General features: G+C 63.0%; 1 protein-coding gene across 1 annotated transcript in view; it reads right to left on the reverse strand.

Moving 5' to 3' along the window:
• Positions 1–15,003, reverse strand: part of LOC140480891 (TBC1 domain family member 20) — a 54,250-nt gene extending 39,247 nt beyond the window's left edge. The window contains exons 1-5 of the mRNA XM_072576455.1: positions 14,839–15,003; positions 5,603–5,788; positions 4,464–4,544; positions 3,914–4,100; positions 2,161–2,262 (exon numbers count right to left, since the gene is read on the reverse strand). Coding sequence (XP_072432556.1) covers positions 2,161–2,262; positions 3,914–4,100; positions 4,464–4,544; positions 5,603–5,788; positions 14,839–14,905 — 623 coding nt within the window. The 5' untranslated portion in view covers positions 14,906–15,003. The remainder of the gene's footprint in view (positions 1–2,160; positions 2,263–3,913; positions 4,101–4,463; positions 4,545–5,602; positions 5,789–14,838) is intronic.
• Positions 15,004–15,993: the final 990 nt, after the last annotated feature.

Here is a 15,993-nt window from a genome sequence, read left to right on the forward strand (position 1 = left end):
AAAATGTCTTATGTTAAAAACGTGACAAATGGGCTTATAAAGTAGTAGGTGAGAACGTGTTGCTGGAAAAGCACAGCAGATCAGGCAGCATCCGAGGAGCAGGAGAAGCGATGTTTTGGGCTGGAGCCCTTCAATAGGGCTCCTGCCCGAAACGTTGAATTTCCTGCTCCTCGGATGCTGCCTGACCTGCTGTGCTTTTCCAGCAACACACACTCAACTCTGATCTCCAGCATTTGCAGATCTTACTGCCTCCTATAGAGCTGTAGTACTGAGTTTCCACACAGGAGGCCAGTAGCGAGGCACACAAATCCCAGGTATTGAATTGCTCGGACAGAAAGTCAGATTAACCAGTTTAATTGTTTCTACTTGATACTTGCCCTCTGACTCTTTGCCTATTGCATCACTGTGAAGAATAAGCATCAGGAAACTCTTTGACCATACGCAGCATCACCACCAATTCAGTTTTATTTTCATCCAACATTCAGTTGCTCCAGGTCACTGATTGACTGTCATCACATATATCGAAATACAGCAAAAAAGTGTTGCTTGGTGTGCTATACAAGCAGATCGTACCATAGAAAGTGCACCAGAGCAGAACAGAATGCAGAATATGGTGTTAAAGCCACAGAGAACATGCAATGAGAGAGTGAGTGCAGAATTAACATTTGAGAAGTCTATTCAAAAACCTGATAACAGAGTGGAAGAAGCTGTTTTTGAAACTATTTGTACGCATATTCAAACCTTGATATCTTCTGCCCGACAGAAGAGGACGGAGGAGAGTATAATTGGGTGGGAGGGACCTTTGATTCTGTTGGATGATGGACTGGGCTGTGTACACGACTCTCTGTCGTTTCTTGTGGTCTTGGGGGAGCAGTTACCATCCCTCACTGTGATGCACCCACATAGGATGCTTTCTATGGAGCAGCTATAAAGATCGGTAAGAGTCCTTGTGAACATGCTGAATTTCCTTAGCCTCCTGAGAAAGTAGAGATATTGTTGTGTTTTCTTGACCATCATGCTGACATGGTTGGATCAGGACAGGTTGCTGGTCCCAGGAACCTGGTACCCGTGACCATCTCCATCTTAGCACCATTGATGCAGATAGGGAAATGCTCTAGACTCCACTTTCTGAAGTCAATGACCAGCTCCTTCGTTTTGCTGACATGGATGGAGGGACTGTTGCATTTACACCATACTGCTGAGCACTCAATGCCTGTCCTGTATTCTGTCGCGTCACTGTTTGAGGTCTGACCTACTATGGTGGTGTTGTCAGCAAACTTGTGAATGGAGTTGAGGCAGAATTTGGCCACGCAGTGAGCGTATAAGGAATATAGTAGGGGGCTGAGTGCGCAGCCTCGTGGGCCATTGGTGTTCACGATTATGGTGGAGGAGGTGTTGTTGTCTATTCTTACTGATGACAGTCTACGGGTCAGAAAGTCAAGGATCCAGTTACAGAGTGGGAGACGAGACCTAGGTTTTGGAGTTTAGAGATGATTTGTTTGGAATTATGGTGTTGAAGGTGGAACTGTAGTCAATAAATAAGAGCCTGACGTGGGTATCCTGGTTATCCAGATGCTGCAGGAAAGAGTGTAGAGCTAGGGAGATGGCGTCTGCTGTGAACCTATAGACGAATTGCAAAGGGTCAAGGCAATCTGGGAGGCTGGAGCTGCTGTGAGCCATAATTAACCTATCGAAGTATTTCATCATTATGGCAGTCAGAGCCAAGGGTGCTAGTCATTGAGGCATGCTGCATGATTTTTCTTTGGCACCAGGGCAATGATCTTTTTAAAGTGGGTTGGGACTTCAGATCATAGTAAGGAGAGGATAATAAGGAGGATTAGGAACCTAATGTAGATATTCCCTTCCTCCATTTGGGGGTCGGCATGCTCGGTTAGTGACACACACCAGATTTCAGTGGCATCGCAATCAACCCTAATTCAGTCCCTGCTCAAAAATTGCACATTTCCAGAGAAGTTGCTCACTATCAACAACCACAGCATCTAACGGAGACTGCAACAAGACTAACTCTACAGCATTGGTAATGACTAGGAATCCTTGGAGCCATGGCCTGCAGGGCCCCAACAGTGAACATTTCAGTAACGGAGAAAGACCCAAACAGGAAAGTCACTAAAGGGGTAGCAAACAGAACAGATGGCTCACCTCTGCAGAAAGTCGTGGAGCTGTGGGTTCACCCGCTGCAGAATTGGCATTAGGTAGTTTAGAATGTGCTTCGTGCTGTCCATTGTGGGATCCATAAAATCCCTGTGGGAGTATCATAGCAAAATCCATGGGTTACCCTTTGTTCCACTCAATACCACAAAGCACACAATGCAGGCCTGCAACCACCATGCATTTTGTGACTCGTCTACTTGCTACCTCAGGTATCACGCTGAAACTTTATCCCCAATTTATCTGCCTGCACTCATTTTGGCAGCTCTGGTTGTTCCTCTCACAACCTCCAATAAGAACACAGGAAATAGGAGCAGGAGTAAGCCCGTCATCTCCTCAAGCCTGCCCTACCATCATGGCTGATCTGCCACAGGCCTCATCTTCCCTTTCCTGCCAACTCCTCATAGCCATCCACCTCCCAATATTAAAAGAAAATCTTCCTCCTCTTTGAATACTCCCAGTGATCCAGTGATCCAGTCTCCACAACTCCCTTGGGTAGAGAATTCCAGATATGCACTACCCTCTGGGAGAAGACATTCTTCACATCTCACTTTGAAAGAAGCACCCCCTTATTCTGCAACTACGTCCCCTTGTCTGATCCGCCCCCACTCTACCCTGTCAAGTCCCTTCAGTATCCTTTTTGGTGAGCTGCTACATAGTGGCACCTTCACTCTGAGGTTATTAATCAATCAATCCTCTCTCATTACACAATTCCAGGTCTCATACAGCTTGCTTTCTGGTCAGCTCCACAACATGCTGTTCTAAGTAGCTATCCTGAAAACATTCTGTGAACTTATAGAGGCTAACTTTGTTCATCTTACTTTCCCATCGATATGTAGATAAAAATCTCTGACTATTATCACTGAGCCTTTCTGACAAGTTAATTATTGTTCCTTTATGGCCACCCGATTGTAGCAGGGTGGGCCACCACTCAAGTGACTTCTTGATTTTTATCATTTCTTATTTCTACCCAAACTGTTCCACCTCCTGGTTTCCTGAACTGAAGTCACCTTCTGTATTGTGCAAATATTACTAACTAACAGAGCCACCCTTCCATCTTTTCCTACTTTCCGGTCATTCTTAAGTGTCCTGTAACCTTGAAGATTCAGGTCCTCATCCTAGCAATGCCTCTGTAATGGTCAGTTAGGTTACTTTCCACTGCAGCCCTTACTCTCTCAAGCTGACAGGTCCTCAAATCTGTTGGACAATTGCAAAGGCTGCAGGTCCTGCACGCCTGCCCTCCGGTTCCCCTTACGTGCCCCAAACAAAGGCACACTCTCTTGTCCTTGAACACGAACAAATCAGGTGATCCAACCCTCATGACCTGCCTGTTATGATAGCCCTGATAGTAGTGAAGTTGCATGTTCCTCTCAAAGACAGAAACTGATGTCGATCAGTTGTTCCTGTAGAACTTCATGTTCCTCTAGACGCATGCCCGATATTAAAAATAAATTGCTTATATATGGTTCACATAGCTGTCACTGTTCACTGGGAGTGAATTTTTAAGATGGCAGACGAGGTGCCAATCAGGTAGGCTGCTTTTATGTGGATGGTGTCAAGGTTAAGACCGCATGCACTTGTCAGGTAAAAAAGTTGTCATTTTTATTTTGTACAAATCTAGGTTATATCTGCATTAAATCTGCAGTTTAAATTCTGTCATTGCAAGCATTAAATTGTTACTGGCATTTGATGAGCACAGATGGGCCTCAGTATACAGTGCTAACCATGATTAGTGGCTCTTCACCTGAGATGATGGGAAGACAGTATCTCCATGAGTGCAATGGCCATCCTTTCACCAACAACCAGGAGGAATGTCACAACAATGTCATGGTAGCCCTGATAATAGTGAAGCTGTAGGTTCCTCTGTAAGACGTAGAGGATGACATTGATCAGTTGCTCCTGCAGAACTCCACGTTCCTCTGAACTCATGCCTGAGAGTAAAAATAGATTCAAAATAAATTTGAAAAAGCAACCAACATACACCTTTGTTTCAATTCAGTTTTCTACACAAGAGTTTGTCTTCATCACAAAAATTACAATCCAAACAGCCAACAAATCAACAATGTCAACTCAATGACACATGGTTGACATGTAAACCCAGGTTGAGAGATCTAACATTTTAAATTTTACACAGCTACTTGAGAACATGAACCAATTGACTTCCCTGTCTTTCCCCCTCAAGTGAATTCTGATAGACCTAAATACTCTCTGCCTTCTCCCTTTGACTGAATCCCAACAGACTAACTACCCTCCCTATAATTTGCACTCAATTGAATTTCATTAAAAATTCTTACCTTGTGGAAACCTGCGCAGTGACCTTTGCACATCCATGAGTACCTGGTTGTAATCTTTGTGGCCTTCCCTTATATCCTTGCCTTAAAAGACAAGCATACATCAGATTTGAGCACACTGTATTTTGCTTCAAATATAAAGCTTCCTAATGCGTGCAACACTCTTGGTGGTGGGTTGGAGAGGTGAATTGAGAGAGAGAGAGAAAGAGAGAAAGTTGCCTCATTGCAACGTGTTCAGTGACCAGCAATCGTGCTGGCCAAATAACTTCAGGTTTCACTCTACCACACGTTTCACAACATATTCTGTAACCTGCTGTGTGTCTGTGCCATTGTGCAGTGCTCTCTATCCACCGCAGTCACTGGTGCTAGCTCTTCACCCTCATTAATTTTGGCATTTAATTAAGTCATTTTAATAGAGGGGAATGGGGAGCAGTACACAAAGAGAAATTTGTGATATAGGAACTATTTCTGCTAGAGCAGAAAAGGCAAAGGAGGAACTTTCAAAAGGATTTTCTAAATGATAACAGGAATTGATCTTGTGATTAAGGAATTTATATAATCTAAGGTTGCAATGTCACTGGTGGGAGATCATCATTTTAAAATTGTGACTGTGAGTGAAGAGAAGGGAAAGGCTTCTATTCCTTTAAGTGTAGAAGATTAAGAGGTCAGCTCAGTGAAATGTTTAAGGTGATTCAACGAGAGAGAGGGGAACTAGTTCTTCTGGTGGATGAGTATCAAATAATAGGGTAGAACATTTCAGCCAGACAGTTCTGGGGTGATGTAAGGAAGCACTTTTCTCCTCCCACACAACGGGGAGCGGAAATCTGCAACTCTCCTACAAGAAGCTAAAGCTCGATTGATAACTTCAGAAGATAGTGACAGATTTTACTTAAGTAAGGATTATATGACTAAGGAAGTTAAATGGAGTTAAGTTACAGATTAGCCATGATTTGACTGAATGACAGAACAGTTCAAGGTGCTGAATAGCCGCCTTTTTCCCATTACCCAACTTAAACAAAAAATTCACGAAAAAACAATGCAAACACAAGGCAGGAGGTGAATAGGGAAATGGATTAAATAGCTACAGCTGAGGCTTGCCAACAAAGGAATAAATCCAGGAGTTACCCTCATTGCCACCATACCTGGTTTTGGAGGTAATTTGTAAACATTTACATTCAGCAGCTTTGGCCAGACTTTCCTGCGGATCTCGTCGGTCAGGAGCCCACCCTCACTAATGGCAGACTGCCGGAGAGTTTCCACGTCCACTGGGTCAACATTCAGAGCCTGATGGATAGCTACCAATTTCTTCTTTTTCTTCGATTCGGGTTCTGTTGAGGGAACAATGTGGTGAACTCTCAATGCAGGACTGGTCACGAGAATCTTAGCAAAGTACGGTTTTTAATGTGAGAAATCCTTACATCATGCCCATTGTAATCTACGAAATGCAACTGCACATTTCATCCAAACTTCAGCTCCGGCTGGAGTAAGTTACAGTTACAGCAGGTTAACTCAGTGAGACATCAGAGTCAGCAGGGTTGTGCATTCAATTTCAGCTGGAGTACAAAATATAGGATGACAGTTCAGTGCAATACTGAGGAAGGGATCAGCATGAGATACGTGGCATCTTTTGGATGAAACGTAAACAGAGGCCCTGTCTTCTCAAGATCCTACAATGCTGTTCAAAATGCAGTGAGAGTTGGCCTCAGCTTTGCAATAAGTCCTAGCTTTAGGTATTTGTTTCTTCGTGAGCAAGGGGGTGAAAAATTATTGGGGGTTGGTAGAAATGTGGAATAATCAGAACAACCACTATTTTATCGAATGGTGGTGTGACGATGCTGTCAATTAAAAATGGTTATTTGGACCTTGGTGTTTTTTTGAGGAGAGGTCATAAAGGCAGAGGTGCCGAAGAGTCGAGGAAAAGGCTGGTTTAACAATTGAAGGGGAGCTCTCCCAGTTCAGGCGTTTTCTAGTTTGTTTTAGCTGTAGCAGTCACAAGGTGTGAGATTCCAGGAGAGTCACAAGTTTCAGTAAAGAACTCCTCTGACTTTCTCTGAAATCTCTCTCTTTATGCTGCTCTCTCCTGCCTGTAAGAATCTGGGTTTGAATTTACCTTTTCAACAAGCAGTGTGTTTGTGGGATGTTGGTGTATTGGAACTGATCATTAGTAATAATTACTGTATCGGTTCAGTTATATTTTCAATAGTTAAGTTATTCCAAATTTTGTTTTCTTTTGTTCGCGTTCCAACTGTAATGTTTAAAAATATCTGTTTTGTTTAAAGCCGAAGGATTTGATGTCAGACCTGGAATACTCACTTCACATCTGTCTTTAAAATAAGAAAAAGTTACAGTCTAGAATACCTTCTAAAAATATTTTGTGGGGTTCTGGCCTGGTCCATAACACATTAGGGGCTCTTATCAGAGGGAAACTATAATTTAACTTGGGGTTCAGAGTTGTTGGACTCAAAGTTGTGGACACAGCGTGCGGTGCCAGCCCAGTCCCAGTGCGCGAACGCGCGCACACACACACACAGACGTGGGCGCGGACACACACACAGACACACACATACACAGTATACTGCCAGCCCAGTCCCAGCGTGTACGTGCACACACACACTCTGACAGAGTGTGTATTGCCAGCATGGGTCTGGGTCTGGGTCTCTCCCATTACTCCCTCTCACCCCCACCCCCACCCCCAGCCCCCACCCCCTCTCCCTCTCGCCCCCTCCCCCTCCCCCTCTTGCCCCCACCCCCACTTGTCCACTCTCCCTCTCGCCCACACCACCACCCCCACCCCCTCTCGCCCCCGCCCCCACACCCTCTCGCCCCCTCTGCTCCCCGCCCCCACACCCTCTCGCCCCCTCTGCCTCCCGCCCCCACACCCTCTCGCCCCCTCTGCCTCCCGCCCCCACACCCTCTCGCCCCCTCTCCCTCCCGCCCCTTCTCCCTCCCGCCCCCTCTGCCTCCCGCCCCCTCTGCCTCCCGCCCCCCCCGCCTCCTGCCCCCACACCCTCTCGCCCCTTCTCCCTCTCGCCCCCTCTGCCTCCCGCCCCCACACCCTCTCGCCCCTCCCGCCCCCACACCCTCTCGCCCCTCCCGCCCCCACACCCTCTCGCCCCTTCTCCCTCCCGCCCCCTCTGCCTCCCGCCCCCCCCGCCTCCTGCCCCCACACCCTCTCGCCCCTCCCGCCCCCTCTGCCTCCCGCCCCCTCTGCCTCCCGCCCCCACACCCTCTCGCCCCTCCCGCCCCTTCTCCCTCTCGCCCCCTCTGCCTCCCGCCCCCCCCGCCTCCTGCCCCCACACCCTCTCGCCCCTCCCGCCCCTTCTCCCTCTCGCCCCCTCTGCCTCCCGCCCCCACACCCTCTCGCCCCTCCCGCCCCTTCTCCCTCTCGCCCCCTCTGCCTCCCGCCCCCACACCCTCTCGCCCCTCCCGCCCCTTCTCCCTCTCGCCCCCTCTGCCTCCCGACCCCACACCCTCTCGCCCCTCCCGCCCCTTCTCCCTCCCGCCCCCACACCCTCTCGCCCCTCCCGCCCCTTCTCCCTCCCGCCCCCACACCCTCTCGCCCCTCCCGCCCCTTCTCCCTCCCGCCCCCACACCCTCTCGCCCCTCCCACCCCTTCTCCCTCTCGCCCCCACACCCTCTCGCCCCTCCCACCCCTTCTCCCTCTCGCCCCCTCTGCCTCCTGCCCCCACACCCTCTCGCCCCTCCCGCCCACACACCCTCTCGCCCCCCCCGCCCCCTCTCCCTCTCGCCCCCCCGCCCCCTCTCCCTCTCGCCCCCGCCCCCTCTCCCTCTCGCCCCTCGCACCCTCTCGCACCCCGCCCCCTCTCCCCTCTCGCCCCCTGCCCCCTCGCGCCCCCCGCCCCCTCTCCCTCTCGTCCCAGCCCCCCCTCGCCCCCTCTCCCCTCCTCTCCCCTCTCGCCCCCCGCCCCCTCTCCCTCTCGTCCCCGCCCCCCCCGCCCTCTCGCCCCCCTCTCCCTCTTGCCCCCGCGCCCCCTCTCGCCCCCCTCTCCCTCTCGCCCCCCCGCCCCCTCTCGCCCCCCTCTCCCTCTCGCCCCCCCCGCCCCCCCCGCCCCCCTCTCGCCCCCCCCGCCCCCTGCCCCCTCTCGCCCCCCTCTCCCTCTCGCCCCCTCTCGCCCCCTCTCGCCCCCCTCTCCCTCTCGCCCCCTCGCCCCCCTCTCCCCCCTGCCCCCACTCCTTCTCGCCCCCCGCCCCCTCTCCTTCTCGCCCCCGCCCCCTCTCGCCCCCCTCTCCCCCGCCCCCTCTCCCCCCGCGCCCGGCCGCCCCCCGCCCGCCTCCCCCTCGCCGCCCGCCCCCCTCTCCCCCTCGCCCCCCGCCCCCTCTCCCCGCGCTCCCTCGCCCCCTCTCCACCTCGCCCCCCGCCCCCTCGCCCCCCGCCCCCTCGCCCCCTCTCCACCTCGCCCCCTCGCCCCCCCGCCCCCTCTCCACCTCGCCCCCTGCCCCCTCACCCCCCGCCCCCGACCCCTCTCCCCTCGCCCCCCGCCCCCTCTCCACCTCTCCCCCCGCCCCCTCCCCCTCTCTCCCCTCTCCACCTCTCCCCCCGCCCCCTCCCCCTCTCTCCCCTCTCCCCCCGCCCCCTCTCGACCCCCGCCCCCCCTCTCCCTCTCGCCCCCCCTCTCCCTCTCGCCCCCCCGCCCCCTCTCGCCCCCCGCCCCCTCTCCCTCCCCGCCCCCTCTCCCTCTCGCCCCCCCACTCGCCCCCCGCCCCCTCTCCCTCTCGCCGCCCCCTCGCGCCCTCCGCCCCATCTCGCCCCCCTCTCGACCTCTCACCCCCCGCCCCCTCTCCCTCTAGCCCCCCCTCACCCCCTCTCGCCCTCTCGCCCCCCGCCCCATCTCGACCCCCTCTCGCCCCCCGCCCCATCTCGCCCCCCTCGCCCCCGCCCCCCGCCCCCTCTCGCCCCCCGCCCCCTCTCCCCTCCTCTCCCCCCCCGCGCCCCCTGCCCCCTCTCGTCCCCGCCCCCCCCTCGCCCCCCGCCCCCTCTCGCCCCTCGCCCCCGCCCCCTCTCGCCCCCCCGCCCCCTCTCCCCCCTCTCCCCCCGCCCCCTCGCGCCCCCTCTCCCTCTCCCCTCTCGCCCCCCGCCCCCTCGCGCCCCCTGCCCCCTCTCCCTCTCGTCCCCACCCCCCCTCACCCCCCGCCCCCTCTCGCCCCCCCTCGCCCCGTCTCCCTCTCGCCCCCCGCCCCCTCTCGCCCCCTGCCCCCTCTCCCTCTCGTCCCCGCCCCCCCCTCGCCCCCCCGCCCCCCTCTCCCTCTCGCCCCCCCGCCCCCCTCTCCCTCTCGCCCCCTCTCGCCCCCCCGCCCCCTCCCCCTCTCGCACCCCCGCCCCCTCCCCCTCTCGCCCCCCCGCCCCCTCTCGCCCCCCGCCCCCCCGCCCCCTCTCGCCCCCCGCCCCATCTCGCCCCCCCCGCCCCCTCTCGCCCCCCGCCCCATCTCGCCCCCCCTCGCCCCCTCTCACCCCCCGCCCCCTCTCGCCCCCTGCCCCCTCTCCCTCTCGTCCCCGCCCCCCCTCGCCCCCCCTGCCCCCTCTCGCCTCCCCGCCCCCCTCTCCCTCTCGCCCCCCCGCCCCCCCTCTCCCTCTCGCCCCCTCTCGCCCCCGCCCCCTCTCGCCCCCCGCCCCCTCTCGCCCCCCGCCCCCCGCCCCCTCTCCCCTCCTCTCCCCTCTCGCCCCCCGCCCCCTCTCCCCTCTCGCCCCCCGCCCCCTGCCCCCTCGCGCCCCCTGCCCCCTCTCGTCCCCGCCCCCCCCCTCGCCCCCCGCCCCCTCTCGCCCCTCGCCCCCTCTCCCTCTCGCCCCCCCGCCCCCTCCCGCCCCCCGCCCCCTCTCGCCCCCTCTCCCCTCCTCTCCCCTCTCGCCCCCCGCCCCCTCGCGCCCCCTGCCCCCTCTCCCTCTCCCCTCTCGCCCCCCGCCCCCTCGCGCCCCCTGCCCCCTCTCCCTCTCGTCCCCACCCCCCCTCGCCCCCCGCCCCCTCTCGCCCCCCCCACCCCCTCTCGCCCCCTGCCCCCTCTCCCTCTCGTCCCCGCCCCCTCTCGCCCCCCCTGCCCCCTCTCGCCCCCCCGCCCCCTCTCCCTCTCGCCCCCCTCTCGCCCCCCCGCCCCCTCTCCCTCTCGCCCCCGCCCCCTCTCCCTCTCGCCCCCTCTCGCCCCTCGCACCCTCTCGCACCCCGCCCCCTCTCGCCCCCTGCCCCCTCGCGCCCCCCGCCCCCTCTCCCTCTCGTCCCAGCCCCCCCTCGCCCCCTCTCCCCTCCTCTCCCCTCTCGCCCCCCGCCCCCTCTCCCTCTCGTCCCCGCCCCCCCTCGCCCCCCCGCCCTCTCGCCCCCTCTCGCCCCCCTCTCCCTCTCGCCCCCCCGCCCCCTCTCGCCCCCCTCTCCCTCTCGCCCCCCTCTCCCTCTCGCCCCCCCGCCCCCTCTCGCCCCCCCCCGCCCCCTCTCGCCCCCCCCGCCCCATGCCCCCTCTCGCCCCCCACTCCCTCTCGCCCCCTCTCGCCCCTCGCCCCCTCTCGCCCCCCTCTCCCCCCTGCCCCCACTCCTTCTCGCCCCCCGCCCCCTCTCCTTCTCGCCCCCCGCCCCCTCTCGCCCCCCCTCTCCCCCGCCCCCTCTCCCCCGGCCGCCCCCCGCCTGCTCTCCCCCTCGCCGCCCGCCCCCCTCTCCCCCTCGCCCCCCGCCCCCTCTCCCCCCGCTCCCTCGCCCCCTCTCCACCTCGCCCCCCGCCCCCTCGCCCCCCGCCCCCTCTCCCCCTCTCCACCTCGCCCCCCGCCCCCTCTCCACCTCGCCCCCCCGCCCCCTCTCCACCTCGCCCCCTGCCCCCTCACCCCCCGCCCCCGACCCCTCTCCCCTCGCCCCCCGCCCCCTCTCCACCTCTCCACCTCTCCCCCCGCCCCCTCGACCCCGCCCCCTCTCTCCCCTCTCCCCCCGCCCCCTCTCGACCCCCGCCCCCCCTCTCCCTCTCGCCCCCCCTCTCCCTCTCGCCCCCCGCCCCCTCTCGCCCCCCGCCCCCTCTCCCTCCCCGCCCCCTCTCCCTCTCGCCCCCCACTCGCCCCCCGCCCCCTCTCCCTCTCGCCGCCCCCTCGCGCCCTCCGCCCCATCTCGCCCCCCTCTCGACCTCTCACCCCCCGCCCCCTCTCCCTCTAGCCCCCCCTCACCCCCTCTCGCCCTCTCGCCCCCCGCCCCATCTCGACCCCCTCTCGCCCCCCGCCCCATCTCGCCCCCCCCACCCCTCGCCCCCCGCCCCCTCTCGCCCCCGCCCCCCCTCGCCCCCGCCCCCCGCCCCCTCTCGCCCCCCGCCCCCTCTCGCCCCCCGCCCCCTCTCGCCCCCTCTCCCCTCCTCTCCCCCCCGCGCCCCCTGCCCCCTCTCGTCCCCGCCCCCCCCTCGCCCCCCGCCCCCTCTCGCCCCTCGCCCCCGCCCCCTCTCGCCCCCCCGCCCCCTCTCGCCCCCTCTCCCCCCGCCCCCTCGCGCCCCCTGCCCCCTCTCCCTCTCCCCTCTCGCCCCCCGCCCCCCCTGCCCCCTCTCCCTCTCGTCCCCACCCCCCCTCGCCCCCCGCCCCCTCTCGCCCCCCCTCGCCCCGTCTCCCTCTCGCCCCCCGCCCCCTCTCGCCCCCTGCCCCCTCTCCCTCTCGTCCCCGCCCCCCCTCGCCCCCCCGCCCCCCTCTCCCTCTCGCCCCCCCGCCCCCCTCTCCCTCTCGCCCCCTCTCGCCCCCCCGCCCCCTCCCCCTCTCGCACCCCCGCCCCCTCCCCCTCTCGCCCCCTCTCGCCCCCCGCCCCCTCTCGCCCCCCGCCCCCTCTCGCCCCCCGCCCCATCTCGCCCCCCCCGCCCCCTCTCGCCCCCCGCCCCATCTCGCCCCCCCTCGCCCCCTCTCACCCCCCGCCCCCTCTCGCCCCCTGCCCCCTCTCCCTCTCGTCCCCGCCCCCCCTCGCCCCCCCTGCCCCCTCTCCCTCTCGTCCCCGCCCCCCCTCGCCCCCCCTGCCCCCTCTCGCCTCCCCGCCCCCCTCTCCCTCTCGCCCCCCCGCCCCCCTCTCCCTCTCGCCCCCTCTCGCCCCCCGCCCCCTCTCGCCCCCCGCCCCCCGCCCCCTCTCGCCCCCTCTCCCCTCCTCTCCCCTCTCGCCCCCCGCCCCCTCTCCCCTCTCGCCCCCCGCCCCCTGCCCCCTCGCGCCCCCTGCCCCCTCTCGTCCCCGCCCCCCCCTCGCCCCCCGCCCCCTCTCGCCCCTCGCCCCCTCTCCCTCTCGCCCCCCCGCCCCCTCCCGCCCCCTCTCCCCTCCTCTCCCCTCTCGCCCCCTGCCCCCTCTCGCCCCCCGCCCCCTCGTGCCCCCTGCCCCCTCTCCCTCTCCCTCTCGTCCCCACCCCCCCTCGCCCCCCGCCCCCTCTCGCCCCCCCACCCCCTCTCGCCCCCTGCCCCCTCTCCCTCTCGTCCCCGCCCCCTCTCGCCCCCCCTGCCCCCTCTCGCCCCCCCGCCCCCTCTCCCTCTCGCCCCCCCGCCGCCTCCCCCTCTCGCCCCCCGCCCCCTCCCCCTCCCCCTCCCCCTCTCGCCCCCCCGCCCCCTCTCCCTCTCGCCCCCCCGCCGCCTCCCCCTCTCGCCCCCCGCCCCCTCCCCCTCCCCCTCCCCCTCTCGCCCCCCCGCCCCCTCGCGCCCCCTGCCCCCTCTCCCTCTCCCCTCTCGCCCCCCGCCCCCTCGCGCCCCCTGCCCCCTCTCCCTCTCGTCCCCACCCCCCCTCGCCCCCCGCCCCCTCTCGCCCCCCCACCCCCTCTCGCCCCCTGCCCCCTCCCCCTCTCGCCCCCCGCCCCCTCTCGCCCCCCCCGCCCCCTCTCACCCCCCGCCCCCTCTCGCCCCCTGCCCCCTCTCCCTCTCGTCCCCGCCCCCCCTCGCCCCCCCTGCCCCCTCTCGCCTCCCCGCCCCCCTCTCCCTCTCGCCCCCCCGCCCCCTCCCCCTCTCCCTCTCGCCCCCCCGCCCCCTCTCGCCCCCATCTCCCTCTCGCCCCCCCGCCCCCTCTCGCCCCCATCTCCCTCTCGCCCCCCCCGCCCCCTCTCGCCCCCATCTCCCTCTCGCCCCCCCGCCCCCTCTCGCCCCCATCTCCCTCTCGCCCCCCCGCCCCCTCTCGCCCCCATCTCCCTCTCGCCCCCATCTCCCTCTCGCCCCCCCGCCCCCTCTCGCCCCCATCTCCCTCTCGCCCCCCCGCCCCCATCTCCCTCTCGCCCCCCCGCCCCCTCTCGCCCCCATCTCCCTCTCGCCCCCCGCCCCCTCGCGCCCCCATCTCCCTCTCGCCCCCCCGCCCCCTCTCGCCCCCATCTCCCTCTCGCCCCCCCGCCCCCTCTCGCCCCCATCTCCCTCTCGCCCCCCCGCCCCCTCTCGCCCCCATCTCCCTCTCGCCCCCCCGCCCCCTCTCGCCCCCATCTCCCTCTCGCCCCCCCGCCCCCTCTCGCCCCCCCGCCCCCTCTCGCCCCCCCGCCCCCTCTCGCCCCCCCGCCCCCTCTCGCCCCCATCTCCCTCTCGCCCCCCCGCCCCCTCTCGCCCCCTCTCGCCCCCATCTCCCTCTCCCTCTCGCCCCCCCGCCCCCTCTCGCCCCCCTCCCCCTCTCGCCCCCCCGCCCCCCTCTCCCTCCCGCCCCCCCACCCCCCTCTCCCGCCCCCCCACCCCCCTCTCCCTCCCCCCGCCCCCCTCTCCCCCCCACCCCCCCACCCCCCTCTCCCTCCCACCCCCCTCTCCCTCCCCCCGCCCCCCTCTCCCTCCCCCCGCCCCCCTCTCCCCCTCCCCCTCTCGCCCCCCCGCCCCCCTCCCCCTCTCGCCCCCCCCGCCCCCCTCCCCCTCTCGCCCCCCCCGCCCCCCTCCCCCCCCCTCCCCCCCCCCGCCCCCCTCCCCCCCCCCGCCCCCCCTCCCCCCCCCTCCCCCCCCCCGCCCCCCTCCCCCCCCCCGCCCCCCTCCCCCTCTCGCCCCCCCCCCTCTCGCCCCTCCACCCCCTCCCCCTCTCGCCCCCCCCGCCCCCCCTCCCCCCCCCCGCCCCCCTCCCCCTCTCGCCCCCCCCCGCCCCCCTCCCCCTCTCGCCCCCCCCCGCCCCCCTCCCCCTCTCGCCCCCCCCCGCCCCCCTCCCCCTCTCGCCCCCCCCCCTCTCGCCCTCTCGCCCCCCCCCCCTCTCGCCCCTCCACCCCCTCCCCCTCTCGCCCCCCCACCCCCTCCCCCCCTCGCCCCCCCACCCCCTCCCCCCCACCCCCTCCCCCCCTCGCCCCCCCGCCCCCTCTCGCCCCCCCGCCCCCTCTCGCCCCTCTCGCCCCCCCGCCCCCCCGCCCCCTCTCGCCCCCCCGCCCCCCCGCCCCCTCTCGCCCCCCCGCCCCCCCGCCCCCTCTCGCCCCCCCGCCCCCTCTCGCCCCCCCCCTTGCTCACCTGCCGCTCTCCGGCAACCACTAACGGTCGCCGAGCCCCTCAGACTCGTCCTCCGGCCCTTCTTCATGGGGCGGGCGGCTGTCCTGCCGTTGAACCAAGGAATGAGGGGGGCAGCCAGGCGACGTCTCACAGACTCTCCATCACCCTCTGCCCGCCCAGCTCGCCCTTTGCTGCCGTCTCGAGCCTCCGTCACCTGATTGGTGCGGCCGAGCCCAAAGGGGCGGTCACCTTCACCATTGCGCTCGTCTATTGGATAACCGCGCCATCCATCAGCTCTGGGCCTCGCCTCTTCCGGTGGCTTGCACCAGATGCCTTCTGGGAATTGTAGTTCCCTCTTCCCTTTCGATTTTGTGTTAAAACCAAAAGAACTCTGGATGCTGGAAATCAAAAACAAAAACAGAAATTGCTGCAATATTCAGCAGGTCTGTCAGCATCTGTACAGAGAAATAAGGGTTAACGTTTCAGCTCCAGTGACCCTTTCCCAGAACCTGTTTTTGGGCCTTCTTCACTTACAATAATCTCTTAATGTCAAATTGAACATCTTTGTACATCCCTTCATTGCTCAATTTACCACGAATAAATTTAGCCCACATTATTGAACCATAGCATGTAAGACCAAATACTGGGATGTCGGAGTCTTAGATTAGAGTGGTGCGGGAAAAGCACAGCAGGTCAGGCAGCATCCGAGGAGCAGGAGAATCGATGTTTCGGGCAAAATTCCTGATGAAGGGCTTTTGCCTGAAGCATCAATTTTCCTGTTCCTCGAATGCTGCCTGACCTGCTTTGCTTTTCCAGCACCACTCTAATCTAGACTCTGATCTCCAGCATTTGCAGTCCTCACTTTCGCCCAGTGGGATGTTGGATTAGAGTAGATGGGTTTGCAAAAAGATGAGCTGAAGGACCTCTTACCAGTGCTGTAAATCCTTATGATTCTCGGACATAGTAAGGAGTGCAGATGCTGAAGATGTCAGAGTCAATAAAGTGTGGTGCTGGAAAAAAGCACAGCAGGCCAGGCAGCATCTGAGGAGCAAGACAGTTCACATTTGGGCTGTAACCCTTCATTGGGAGTTATGAGAGAGAAGAGGGCTGAGAAATAAATAGGGAGGCGTTGGGGCTGGGGGAAAAGTAGTCAGAATGGTGATAGTCAGTGGGAAG

Source organism: Chiloscyllium punctatum, chromosome 8 (assembly GCF_047496795.1).
Source record: "Chiloscyllium punctatum isolate Juve2018m chromosome 8, sChiPun1.3, whole genome shotgun sequence".
In the NCBI taxonomy this organism is placed as follows: Eukaryota; Metazoa; Chordata; class Chondrichthyes; order Orectolobiformes; family Hemiscylliidae; genus Chiloscyllium; species Chiloscyllium punctatum.